This window comes from Arvicanthis niloticus, chromosome 15 (genome assembly GCF_011762505.2).
Source record: "Arvicanthis niloticus isolate mArvNil1 chromosome 15, mArvNil1.pat.X, whole genome shotgun sequence".
NCBI classification, from domain to species: domain Eukaryota; kingdom Metazoa; phylum Chordata; class Mammalia; order Rodentia; family Muridae; genus Arvicanthis; species Arvicanthis niloticus.
Window position 1 is genome coordinate 20,861,335 of NC_047672.1, and position 13,195 is coordinate 20,874,529.

General features: G+C 35.3%; 1 protein-coding gene across 2 annotated transcripts; it reads right to left on the reverse strand.

Moving 5' to 3' along the window:
* Positions 1 to 1,015: 1,015 nt before the first annotated feature.
* LOC117720783 (olfactory receptor 2A2-like) lies at positions 1,016 to 8,807 on the reverse strand. 2 transcript variants are annotated; one of them, XM_076913431.1, is made up of 3 exons: positions 8,682 to 8,769; positions 6,115 to 6,248; positions 1,016 to 3,742 (listed from the first exon to the last, which is right to left on the reverse strand). In XM_076913431.1, the coding sequence occupies exon 3, from the start codon at positions 3,715 to 3,717 to the stop codon at positions 2,785 to 2,787; it is 933 nt and encodes a 310-aa protein (XP_076769546.1). In that variant the 5' UTR covers positions 3,718 to 3,742; positions 6,115 to 6,248; positions 8,682 to 8,769; the 3' UTR covers positions 1,016 to 2,784. The 2 variants fall into 2 exon arrangements, with proteins under 2 accessions (XP_076769546.1, XP_034375338.1); XM_034519447.2 differs by lacking the exon at positions 6,115 to 6,248 and having other exon boundaries at positions 8,682 to 8,807.
* Positions 8,808 to 13,195: the final 4,388 nt, after the last annotated feature.

Genomic DNA, 13,195 nt, shown 5'->3' on the forward strand with positions numbered 1-13,195 from the left:
TTGTCTTCCTGAGACTAGCCAAACCCACTTAATATGACTATCTCAAGTTGCATGTATTTTCTTACAAATGGTAGCTTTATTCTTTTTTCTGTTTGAAAAAGATTCCCTTTTCTTATAGATACACTATTTTCCTACTCATGTCTCTGTTATTGGAGACTTCAGTTTGTTCTATTAGTTATTTATTATGAACAATGCTGTAATAAACATTGATGTGTAACTGTTTCTGTGATATGCTGGAGTATCACACAAATACCCTCCTCCTTATTCTTTTCCTCCTCCTCCTTCTTGTCTTCTTGTCTTCTTCATATCCATAGTAGCTGGACTAGTTTACATCTACCTAATCCATCAGCACTCTGTGTTGACTCCACTTTTCAAATGATCCAGAATTTGACTACATCTAGTCTGTATTATTGCTTTGTTTCTGCCACCTTCTTTTATCATCTGTGTTTTTGCCAGGGCCTCTTTAATTTAGCGCAGTTTAGGATCTGTAGTGATCCTGTTGAATTATGGGAGCTATTGTTACTCTTCGGCTCATAGCTCTTTTATGATTTTATGACTCTGTCCTAGCTTTATAAAATCATGCTGGGATTTTTAAGTGGTGTGATCTTGTACAGGTAATCATAGCTTTTGTGTGCTCATATGCATAGAATCACATTTCAGCATTTCACATCATACCTCTCTATTCTTCATCTCTTACATTTTTCTTGCCCCTCTTCTGAAGTTTTCCCTGAGCCTTGGGGCTAAGAAAGGTTGGTACAGATGAGTGTTGAGTGTAGATGGGATGTCTTTCTTGTTAGATTTTTGAGAAGCTTCCTCATTGACTTCCACAGCATCTGGACTTGTTTCTATCAGCAGAGTATAGGGGCTTCCTCTAGCCACGTCTTTGCTATCATTTGTTGCCAATGATATTTTTAATGGCTGACATTGTAAGTGGAATAGACTCAATCTTAATTTAATTATCATTTAATTGTCTTTCTCTTATTGTGATGAATAAAAGAAGCAAAGACTAATACTCTTGAATTTGTTTCTTTAAATTGAAAGGAAATCATCTGGTCTTCAACAGTTACTATTTTCACTATGCTATTCCCATGTAACCCTTTTCAGATTAAAGAATTTACCTTGTGCTTTGAGCTTGTTGAATGTGTGTTTCTTATGAAAAAGTGATCAACTTATCACTTACTTTTAATATAGGTAAGGAAAGATTATACTTTTCCTTTATTTATTTAACATTCCACAATACATTGATTGAACATTGTATGTTCAAACTACTGATCCCCTGCAATGAATCTCACTTGGTTATAGTATTTGATGATGCTTGTTTTCAGATCTGGTGTCTGGTTTTGGTTGAGATTGTGCACTTATATACAGAATGACAAAATACCTGTGATGTCATTCTTACTAATGACACTGACCTCATAGAAGATCTTGGTAAATGTTCTCTTTACTTCTATTTCAAAATCTCTATGAAGAAATAATATTAGTTCTTCCTTTAAAACTCTGCTGTAGTTTTCCAAAATAGCATTGTGGTCCATAGCTATATTTGGTGAGATTTAAATTTACTAATTTATTTTTACATGCTATAAATCTATTTAGATCATTTTAATGCATTTGTAGATTTAGTATTTACAGAAAAAAATTTCTACAGTTGTTCACAGAATTCTCTCACAGTTCTTCATGTATTTGCTAAATTGAAAATGATGTACTTTTACAATGGTAATTTTAGTGTTATTGGAGTATTTTCCCCTTGTGTTTGTGTGTGTATAAGCTTGTATGTGAGTGTGTATAGTGGCTGGAGAGGTGAGTATCAGGTGTCCTATTTTATCACTTTCTGCTCTATTACCTTGAGATAGGGTCTTTTATTGAAACAGAAGCTTCACCGTCAGCCATCAAACTTCAGCAAACCTCTGTTTCTGACCCATAGATACCTGGGGTACAAGGGTGTGGCTGTACACCCTTGTACCCCACACCCTTGTACCACATACATCTGTGGTGAGATTCAAACCTTGGTCCTTATGCTTGTGGAGTGAATGTTCTTTGTGATGAAGCCATCTTCCCAGCACTCCTTCCCTATCTCTTCTGTAGACTCATTTCTGGGCAATCAAGCTAATGTTTGGTAATTTTTGTCAATTTTTTTTTTGAAAAGTAAAGCAGCAACATTACTGACAACTAATTCTATCATTTTTCTGTTTTTGATTTTAATATATATGTTAATATACATTATGTTGTAATATATTATTTTATTCCTTCTGTTTTCTCAGGTGTTTAATTAGATTTAATTAAAAATAACTGATTGGAGACAAAATGTGAACAATTGATGCAAATATGAGTGAGAAATAATGTTCCATTCTCTCCCACTCTATAAATGAAAATGGCTCTCAACATTGGAACTTAATCTAGAAACTAGATTCATAGAGTTCATCATGAATACATCATTTTCCTGTTATTTTGACCCATTTCCAGAGCTAGAATTTGAGCAATTACAATATTTTAAAACAAGAATTCTAGCCAGGCACAGTGGCACGTGCCTTTAACTCCAGCACTTGGGAGACAGAGGCAGGTGTACTTCTGTAAATGCAAGTCTAGCCTAATATACATAGTGAATTCTAGGCTACCCAGAGCCACATGGTGATACCCTATCTCAAAAATAAGCAAGTAAACAAACAATCAAACAAATAATAATAAATAAAAGATCGTACTTCTAATGGGGAAACTTCCCTGACTTGCTTCAGTTAACCAAGTGTTTCAGGAAGCTTGGCCCTACCCAACTCACATTCTCTGTGCCCCTCACACAGGTCTCTTCTTCTGCAGCGCTCTGTGGAAGGCTTCCTTCACCTGGGCGTTCCTCAAGCTGTAGATGAGGGGATTCAGCATTGGGTTAAAGAGACTGTGGAACAGTGACAAAATTTTCTCCTGCTCCTCTCGCTGATCAGAATCAGGGACCATATAAACCAACATGGCTATACCAAAGAAGAGCCCCACCACACAGAGATGGGAGGAGCAGGTGGAAAAGGCCTTCCTGCGTCCCTCCTTTGACTGCATTTTCAGGATTGTCCAGAGGATGTGTGTGTAAGATACAAGCATTGAGCAAAGGGGCCCAACTAAGACAAAAACACATGCAGCAAGGATGACGATTTGGTTGATCAAGGTGTCAGCACATGCCAGCTTGAGAACAGCCAGGATTTCACAGAAGAGATGGTTTACCTCCCGGGGCCCACAGAAGGGCAGCCTTAGGAGGAGAATTGTGTGAGCCACGGAGAGGATAAATCCACATGACCAGGATGTGACAGCCAGGGCCATACACACTTTCCAACTCATGATGACAGTGTAGTGTAGGGGGTGGCAGATGGCTACAAACCGGTCATAGGACATGGCTGCCAAAATCAAGCATTCTGAAGCAGCGAAGGCCAAATACAAGAATGTCTGTGTGATGCATGGAATAAATGAGATGGTTTTCTTCTGGTTTAAAAGGTTGGACAACATCTTGGGGACATTGTTGGAAGCATAGGACATGTCAAGAATGGCCAGATGAGAAAGAAAGAAGTACATCGGGGTGTGCAGCCTGGGGTCCAGGCAAATGAGTGCTAAGATTATGCCATTTGCCAGCAGGCTGAAGATGTACAGCAGGGAGAAGATCCAGAAGAGGAATATTTCCATGCCTGCGCTGAGCTGGAGTCCCACGAGGATGAAGTCTGTGACCCATGTCTGGTTGACTCCCATTCCTATATGATGTGAGACTGAAAGCCTAGAGATGAACAATACATGAAAACTAGATTTATTCATTGTAAAACAAACGCAGGGGCAGTTCAATGCTTCCTCTTAGTTCACACTTCCTGGCAGCCATCTGTGATTGTGAAACTTTATTATAAAAAGTAAATGCAAATAGTAGAAAGTTTATTCAGAATTATGCAAAAAACTCTCATGTACCTTCACTCAGATTCAGCATAGATTGGTGTCTCTCTTGTTTATCTTATACTCTGTCTCTACACACTTAATATTTTAAGCCATTTGAATTTATAATTATAGAAATTTTATAGTTTTATAATTATAACTATAGAAATCAAGAAAATTCAGTGCCTACATGTTTATTTTCTCTAATATCTCCACCCACACAGGACCTAATCTAAAATTTCACATTATATTTAATACAATCTCTTCTTAGTATCTTTGTAATTCAAATATCTCCTTGGCCTTTATGTGTTTTTCCAGACGTTGACATTTTGAACAGTAAATAGATTTTTAGTAAGATGTTCCTAGAGTTGAAAATATACTATATTTCCCCAGTTTTGACTCAGGTAATTCATTTTCTAAAAAGTGTCCTCAGTGCATTATGTGTGGATGCAGGACACTAATTTGTTCCCTTGTTGGAAAAAAGCTAGGTTGGATCATTTGATCAACACAGTCCTTTCCAGATATTTTCATTGTATAGCTATTATTTTAAAAACAATTTCTTGGATATCTACTAGCATTTATATAAACATATATTAATTCCAATGTATATAAGACATATATCTTTCAAGTTTTTGTTTTAGCTATTATTGGTTATCTTGTTATTGGCTAACTCAACTATTGGTAGTAATGATGGAAACTATATGGCTCCTACTGCGTCATGGATTTTATGTGTATTAATTGGCCATTAAGTAGAAAAATGCCCCGTTCGTTCATCTCTTTCTGTCCAGACTTACTAACTTTGTTAGCCAGTGGGTAATATTTCATTATTATATGTTTGATGTTTTGTTTTCTGCATTTGGAACCTCCAAGGTTATTCCTTTGTCTCTTTAACCTGCTTTGGTTTTGAACTCTTCCTTGCTCTGACAAGAACAGATATGTGGATGTGAGAATCAACTCCAGACTCTCTTCAGGAACAGCAAATGCCTGTAACTACTGAATCAACTCCTTAGGCAACTTCATTAGACTCTTAATTCTTTGTTGTTTGGTGCTGAAGATGAACCCAGGGCTTTCTACATCTACGGAGGTTCTCTAATCTGAAACTATAGTCTTAGTCCAATAATTTAAGTCTTATCACAAGTATGCATGTCTGGTGTCCTTCTATATAAGTACACAAAAGAATAAAAGGAATATACATTCTTAAGATTACCTTTGAAAACTGTATGCAATAACTGGTTTCATTTATGAAATAAAATGTCCTAAATAAATCGATAATAGCATTGTAATTTACTATGTTATTTTTAATGAAAACATATATTTATAACTGTAGAACCATGTTAATCATTGGGTTCTCTTTCCCACCTGCCTTTTAATCAATTCTCCAAAATTATATACTCTTGAATAAGTTAGATTTAAATGTTAATTTTTAATTTTAATTAACAATGGCCACTGTTGATAATTCTTGATTTTTACAGTAAATTTATATTATGAACTTTAAAGTGATAGCATCATTACTTCTATCATTAATAGATACATGATAAACTATTTTCTACATCAACACATCTGCCTTTATCAGATATTGAAATGAATCTGTGATCCTTTAAAAATCATTACTTATTTCATATACAATCTCATAACTAGACTGTGTGCAATTTAGTGTTCAGTAATTAAAAGTATATATATATATGTATATATATATATATAGTGTGTGTGTGTGTACATATACTTATATATACACACAGTGGTGTTGTCTTATTTCATAAAATCCTATTATAGTCATAGAATTTTAAGCTCTCAATCAATGCTGTCTATTTACCTATATATGAAAGTATCTATTTTAAGTCATCTAAACATATTATATTCAAGTCATCTAGGCATAATATGGATTACTAAAATATAAAGACATATATAAGCATGTTTAATCTATGGTCACTGTCTTGTAATGACTATATTCTATATTGTCAGTAATCTATGACATAAAATGAGACAATAATATATATTGTCTCATTTTAATAGTTAATCCCAATGAGACAGGAATTCTTTATACTTTGAGGAAATCCATCTAAAATCAACCTTGGGATCATTCTTATCTTGGTATGATACTACATATCACATTTTAAAAATTTACCTGAAGCACCATTCTTTACAAAGATAAAATGCAACCTGGTTTGTGATGTGTAGTCATTGGTTACTAGGATGAAATTCTCACCTGTTCTACATTCAACTTACCCTCTAATCAAGGAAAGTGACACGTTACATGCAATTTTGTGCTTCTTACTCTTCAAGATTCATGTGGTTACACAGGAAAGAACTACTTCAGTGCCATTTTTTTTTTTACACGTTATGTCTAGATGTCATTATACCTTGATTAGAAAGAACAGGAGACATATATTTTTATGACATATCTAGTCTAGGGTTTTCTTTTCAATTCAGGTTTTTGGCTTTAGAAGAAATTCCACTTCAAGGATGGATAAGATTTGGAACAATTTGACTCAGTGCTCACATTAAACAGAAAGGGGAGTCTGTACCAATATGGAAACTACAAATTAACAATATTTTAACATTTAAAATACCTAATGTATGCAATTTCATTTTTTATCATATGTGGCTTTTATCAACATTTTTGTAAAGCAGATAATGCATTTCCAGTTATGAATTAAATATCTTATGACGTATATACATATGTCAAATAAATATATTACACTGCGTATGTCAATTAAGGGTCATTTTTACATATACTGATATCTGTTATAGATTGAGTGATAAATTCTTTTTTTTTTTTTTTTTTTTTTTGATTTTTTGAGACAGGGTTTCTCTGTGTAGCCCTGGCTGTCCTGGAACTCACTCTGTAGACCAGGCTGGCCTCGAACTCAGAAATCTACCTGCCTCTGCCTCCCAAGTGCTGGGATTAAAGGCGTGCGCTACCACTTTAAATTCTAAAGTGATAAATTCTAAAGCCTATATTTACATTTTATTTTAGTAGACTACCTTTGAAGATGTGATCTCTTGTACACATTAAAAATATGAACTTTAGAGAGGTTAAATAACATCTTATATGTGCTTTGAATTTATGCTCTGAGAAAGTTTCATAGGAAGAGTTCTGGAGCTTTTGGAACATTTGGAGGAAGTACTTTACAATTACATGAGAGGTAAACTTGAAGATATATGTTTTATAGACTCATAAACTTTTTCAATCACTGAGCTTAGGAAAAAGATTAGTTGCATGAATTTTTTTGAGAAGCACAATCTCAATGATGCAGAGAGATGAAATAATAGGTTCTTTAATTTCTATAAATGTATTGGATATATTGGGGAGGAAAATAGAAAATGTGTGCAAAGCGATTTTGAGTAGAATTAGAGAATATTCCTATATTATGCAGAGTAGGGAAGAGTAACATTTGCATTAAAGATTTTTATTATAATTACTGACTTAACTTGTCAGCATAAAAGAAAACAATACTATTGAAAATATTCAACACTAGTGAAAATATTACTATCTCATAGAAAGATTTGTTTTGATTTTTTTAAGTCTTTATAGTTCTGTGCCTGGATTAATAAATCTTCAAATATTAATTATCATTCCCAGATTACTATTAAAACATAAAAATAAAGACAGTATAAAAATAATGCTAAATTAAAATATTAATGGAAATTGTCATTATGGGAATAGAGAAGAAAACACTAGAATATTGATGCCTAAATTTTTCTATTTGCATTAAATTGAATAAAACCACACCAGTAACAAAACAAAAGTTTTTTATGGTTAATTTGAATAGTTTTTCCTCAAAACCAGTAGTTCTCAGCTGGTGAGTTGAGAACTCCCTCCTAAAACCATTAGAAATCACAGATATTTACATTATGATTCATAACAGTAGCAAGATTACAGTTATAAACTAGCAACAAAAATAATGTTATGGTGTTCAGAACCACTGCCCTAGACAGTCTTGCCACCAAGAGTGTTTATTCAGTTTGGGGTTTGATTTCTCTTTCTCTAGAGCTGGCTAATGGCCCGCTCTCTCTCTCTCTCTCTCTCTCTCTCTCTCTCTCTCTCTCTCTCTCTCTCTCTCTCCCCTCTCTCTCCTCTCTCTCTCTCTGTGTGTGTTTGTGAGTGTGTGTGTGTGCATGTGTGTGTGTGTGTGTTTGTGTGTCTGTCTGTCTGTCTGCCTCTCTGTCTCTTTGACTCTGTCTCTCTCTGGGGCAGAAAATGGTTTTTAAAACCACTTCAAGTCTAGTAACTATCATAATAGTGTGATAAATTGAAATGCTAAAAAATTACATAATTACATGACAAATTCATTTAGCAAACTTATTCAGAAAACAAATGAGTACAACCAGTACTCAGTTCTTTGAAATGGGTTTTCTGAACATTAATTCTTCATTTAATCCATTAAAAATAAAGTTGTCATTACTTTGACTATTTCAGGTTCTGGAGGTGCTTCACTCTTAGGCCTCCTCTCTTTAAGACAGTTGTGATGCTCTGGCTGCTGCCTTCACATCACAGTAGATGACAGAGGGAAAAGGATGTCAGTGAGTACCATGCAGCATGACAATAAGGTAAACCATGTTTTTCTAACTCCTTGCAATGCATTCTGAGTCAGGGCTTCACCCAGGAATGACAACCTTTTGACACTGCTGTGGTGATTTCTAACTACTGTACTGCTGTGTTTCAACTACCCATACCAAAAGCCACTTTCCAGTTCAAATGAATCTCTTCAGTAAAAAGAGATGTTAGTACTAGATTTTCTTGAGGAAGATATTTTGAGTTAGAATGAACCCCATAGAGAAGAGTACCATACCTCTAAAACATGAATTCTACTCCTCCTGACAGTCTTCATGAGATGAAATCAAATATAGGAGGATAAAGGGACTCACAGACATGTTTCCAAAGAACCCCAGGAGCATAGTTTAATTTGCAATTAGAGGACAAAATACTTCTGTGTCTCTAGTGAGAGTTCAAATTCCCAGAGAAACCATATGACATCATACCAACGTATCTTCTCCCTGAGGGGTGGGCAGGCCAGCATCTTCTGTTTAAAAAACAACAAGAAGAAAATGATTGTACCTAATGAGCTGGAAGAACAACTTCTACGGCAGCCAGTTACTTTTCCACAATCCTTCAAGTCTCTAGAGGATAATGAAAGAGAAGGAAAACAAAACACAATATCCAATCTTTTGCAGTTGTTACAGTTTTATGGCTTCCTGTACCAGTAGAATCTGTTCTTCCTGAGATGATAGAACTCCCCCAATGCCAAAGTGTATCTCTTTTTACAGTGGACCTGAAGGATTGAAGGCACCAGCCATGGACATTAGTATTGAATCCCCATTATACTTCAGACAATGGACTGAAATCTTTCTGTGGTCTCTGTAGCTTAGTCTTGTTTCTCTCGATTTATAGCCATGAGAATCGACACTGATAACTTTCCTCAGTGTGGTTCAAGAACTCTGAGAATGATTGAGATATATCAAGAGGATCAACAGGAGAAAAACTATTTCCATAGTGATTTTTTGACAGATGTCCTTTTCCTCTGGTGTTCTTTCACGTGTACATGTAGAAAATTTCAAGTTATCTCTATGTGCCATTAGACTACATTGAAGGCAGAAGATATGAAGCGAAGCTGTCTATTAAAGCCAAACTTTAAAATTTATAAAATTATAAAGTAATGCAATTTTTCTGTGTTTAATACAATTAAAAATTTCATAAATGACAACATTTATATTAACCTATTCTGGGAGTTTTTTAAAACTAAAAGAAGCTTTAAGCATCCTGTATTTAACCTGCAACATTTCATTACAGCGTATTAGGTCCAAACAAATATTCAATATGTGCATGTGTAAATAATGATAAATTAAAAGTAAATTTTCAATAAGTTATGGTTTAATTTATATTATAAATATCAAATCCTATACCTACTTAAAATATCATTAGGTTATCAGTAACTTTTAGAAGTATAAAGATATTCTGAGACAGAAGCATTGGAAAAAATTGCAATAAGTGATCAACCACCACTTCAGCAAGGATCAGAGTTACAACATATGATCTTCAGATATTGTTAGCACCAAAGCTGAGGTTATGAGGTTGGTAGAATGGTTGCCTATCATGAATAAAGTTCTGGGTTGAATCCCCAGCATCACATAAAACCTGAAGTGGTGGCACAAGTTTGTAATCACAGTACTCTGGAGGTAGAAGCAAGAGGATCAGAGGTTAAACTCATCTATGGCTACATAGAGAGCTTGAAGCCAAACTGGTGTACAAAAAATCCTGTCTCAACAAAATAAAACAACTCAGTGCATCCATTTTTCCATTGCTGCTATAAGAAATCACAAAACCACATCTGTTATCTCACAGTCTTATTGGTCCCAAGCCCTGATATTAGCTTGATGACCAACTCAGGATCTTATGTCTACTCATTCACTGAGGTTTGAGGTACAGCTCCAAATTTAATGGTTGTTGGAAACATTATAAGCCTTCTGATCATAGGGTTGAAGTCTATCGGAGATTGCTCTGAGCTTCTTGTAGTCTCTCTCTACTTACACAATTATTCCACTTGTGTTAATTACTTTTATGTTGCTGTGACAAAATACCCAACAGAGGCAACTTAAGACAGAAATGATTTTTTTTGGTGGGAAATATTTTAATTTGAAAGGCCCAGAGAAGAAAACCTTGGTATGTTTCATAATTTTGCAGTTTCATCTTTGTGAGCTGCCCGTGTACTCCTATGATTAGCTAATGCTATCCCACAATGCAAAACTTAAAAAAAAAAAAAGTGACATGGAAGACCTAAGCAAGTAAATGTATAATTAACCACTGTGTAAATAACTGTGTTCTTTTTTCTCTCTCTCTCTTTTTTTTAATCATCAAATCATAATTTTTACTTTTTAACACAGGGGTTACAAACACAAACATGCAGGATGTGGGGAAGGGGATGACACAGGAGCATAGGTGTTCAGGGGGAGTACAGATATCTTTCAGAACAGGGTATCAACTGGTAAAGTTTCAGGGGACAGGTCACTATGACTCTGCCTATGATTCACTTGTCCTTATCTAAGTTGGTACTATCCACCAAGGCTGACTATTTACAAGGTCTATGACTACTCAGGCTGGTAAATTTCTACAAAAGCTGCCTGATAAATGATTTATTTTGTCCCATGATTTGAGAAGACAGAGTCTATTATGGCAGGAAAGGCATAACTGAGTTCATGAGCTTATGACAGAGGAAGCAGAAAGGATTAGGCTAGACACAAGAGTGATAGTCACTTTCAAACTCCCCACATTCCCCAGTGACCTAACTCTGTCAGATAGGCCATCTTCTAAAGGTTCCACAGATGTCATAATAGTGATATAAACTGGAGACCCACTGTCTGCAGGGTACTTTCAAGACTCAAGTACTGTGGTTCTCCATGTTCAAACCAAGAAATGGTTTGCTGAGGTTTTTCACATGTTGCAGGTCTTTCTGACTTCCTCCTCTGCCACCCGATAAAGAAACTGTCCAGGAGTTACAAGGCTCAGCTGCTTATCGCTAGTATCCAGATTAGCACTGTAGACACCTCTGTGCTCAAGCTGTCTATGCTATTGATGGTACAGATATTGATATGTTGTTATGAAAGCAGCAATGATATAACAAGAGTGACTTCAAATGTAAATTCAGAAGACAGCCATTTAAATTTCTTTGTTTTACTCTGTGATATGATTATTAGAACGGAGGAAACTTTCTTTAGATTCCAGATTTATAAAATTCTAACTGAATAACCATTTATTGGACATTCTATTTAGTGCTCCTTGACCCAGACTATCTTTAGAAAATTATGAACATTTATATTTAGGGGCACCGGGCAGTGGTGGCACACGCTTTTAATCCCAGCACTTGAGAGGCAGAGGCAGACAGATGTCTAAGTTCGAGGCCAGCCTGGTCTACAGAGTGAGTTCCAGGACAGCAAGGACTACACTGAGAAACCCTGTCTCAAAAAACCAAAAAAAAAAAAAAAAAAAAAAAAAGTATTATATTTAGGGGCATGCTTACAGAACACAAACAGTAGTAGTATCAGCATGCCATGCCCTGAAGATGAAAAATTCCTGTGGATCAAGGACAGATATGAGGAAACCATTAATCTATCCTATAAGGTTATGATACATTTTTATATTTTTGCAACAATCTTACTATTTAATCCCATGCTCCTTTGTCTTTACCTTTTTACCCCATGATAAACAACTTAGCATGAAAATTATCTGATAACTAAATCAAGTTCTACAGACTAGACATTTCCTTGGAAAATTCCGCTAGAACTCACAAAGAATTTAATTCTTTTAATATTGTTACATGACTTACAGATATAGTGTGGCTAAATATCACCAACGGTACCAGTATTATACAATATTACAGTATGAAAGGAACACAATCTAATCTAACTAGACTATGTAGTAGGAACAGAGAAACACCAGCCTTGACTTTCTAGTAAATATTACTGGGTATATGTCAGGTTGCTTTTAAGTTCGGAAATTATTGAAGTCTGGAAGGGCATTTTGTTTTGTTTTGCTTTTTTTTCCTACACTGGTTGGGAGGAAAGCCAGTCACACTGTCTCAGTATAAAGAAATGATAATTAGCTTCCATTGTCTCCAGAGACCTTATGTGTTATGTGGTTGGAAAATGTTGTAATTCAGAATGGTTTCCCAACTATGTTGTAAGGTTTGTCTTATTCTTAAGATGCAGGCATCACAGTTCATGAATGAGAATTACTAGGGCCCGGAGAACTTCAACCAACTGCAAAGCACCCCACAGCCATTTCCCTTTTGCTTATGCAAGTAAGATGAACAAACTGCCTGAGGTAACTCTGGCTTCAACATGTGTCAAGGCAGCCAGGAAATCATGTTGCGTTATGGCACAAACCTTGTGTCTCTCTCTAAAACCCCATCAAATTATAAAATTATTTCTTGAGTTCCATTGACACATTTCAATCAAATGTCATCATATTTTCAGAATAAGCCCCACTCTCTCCCTCTAAGGAGACAATTAGTACAATTTGCTAATTTTAATTGATATTGGTTTTTTTTTTTTTTTTTTGAGTTTCACTCTTCATTAAAAGTCAGTTTCACTTGTCTCATGATGGCTCAATAGGTACTTGTTTTTCCCTGAGTCCTTTTTATTTGTCTTGAGGGACAAATTATTCTTTTTTTCATTGTAAACTATTGGCCTGAGTACAATTGGGGTATAGGTTAGTTGCCAGAAAACACTGTTTCTTGTGTTAGATTTTGATAAGTGGCATCCTGCCAAGACACAACTGGCAATAAGACTCCCTGCAACCTGGTCTCATGAC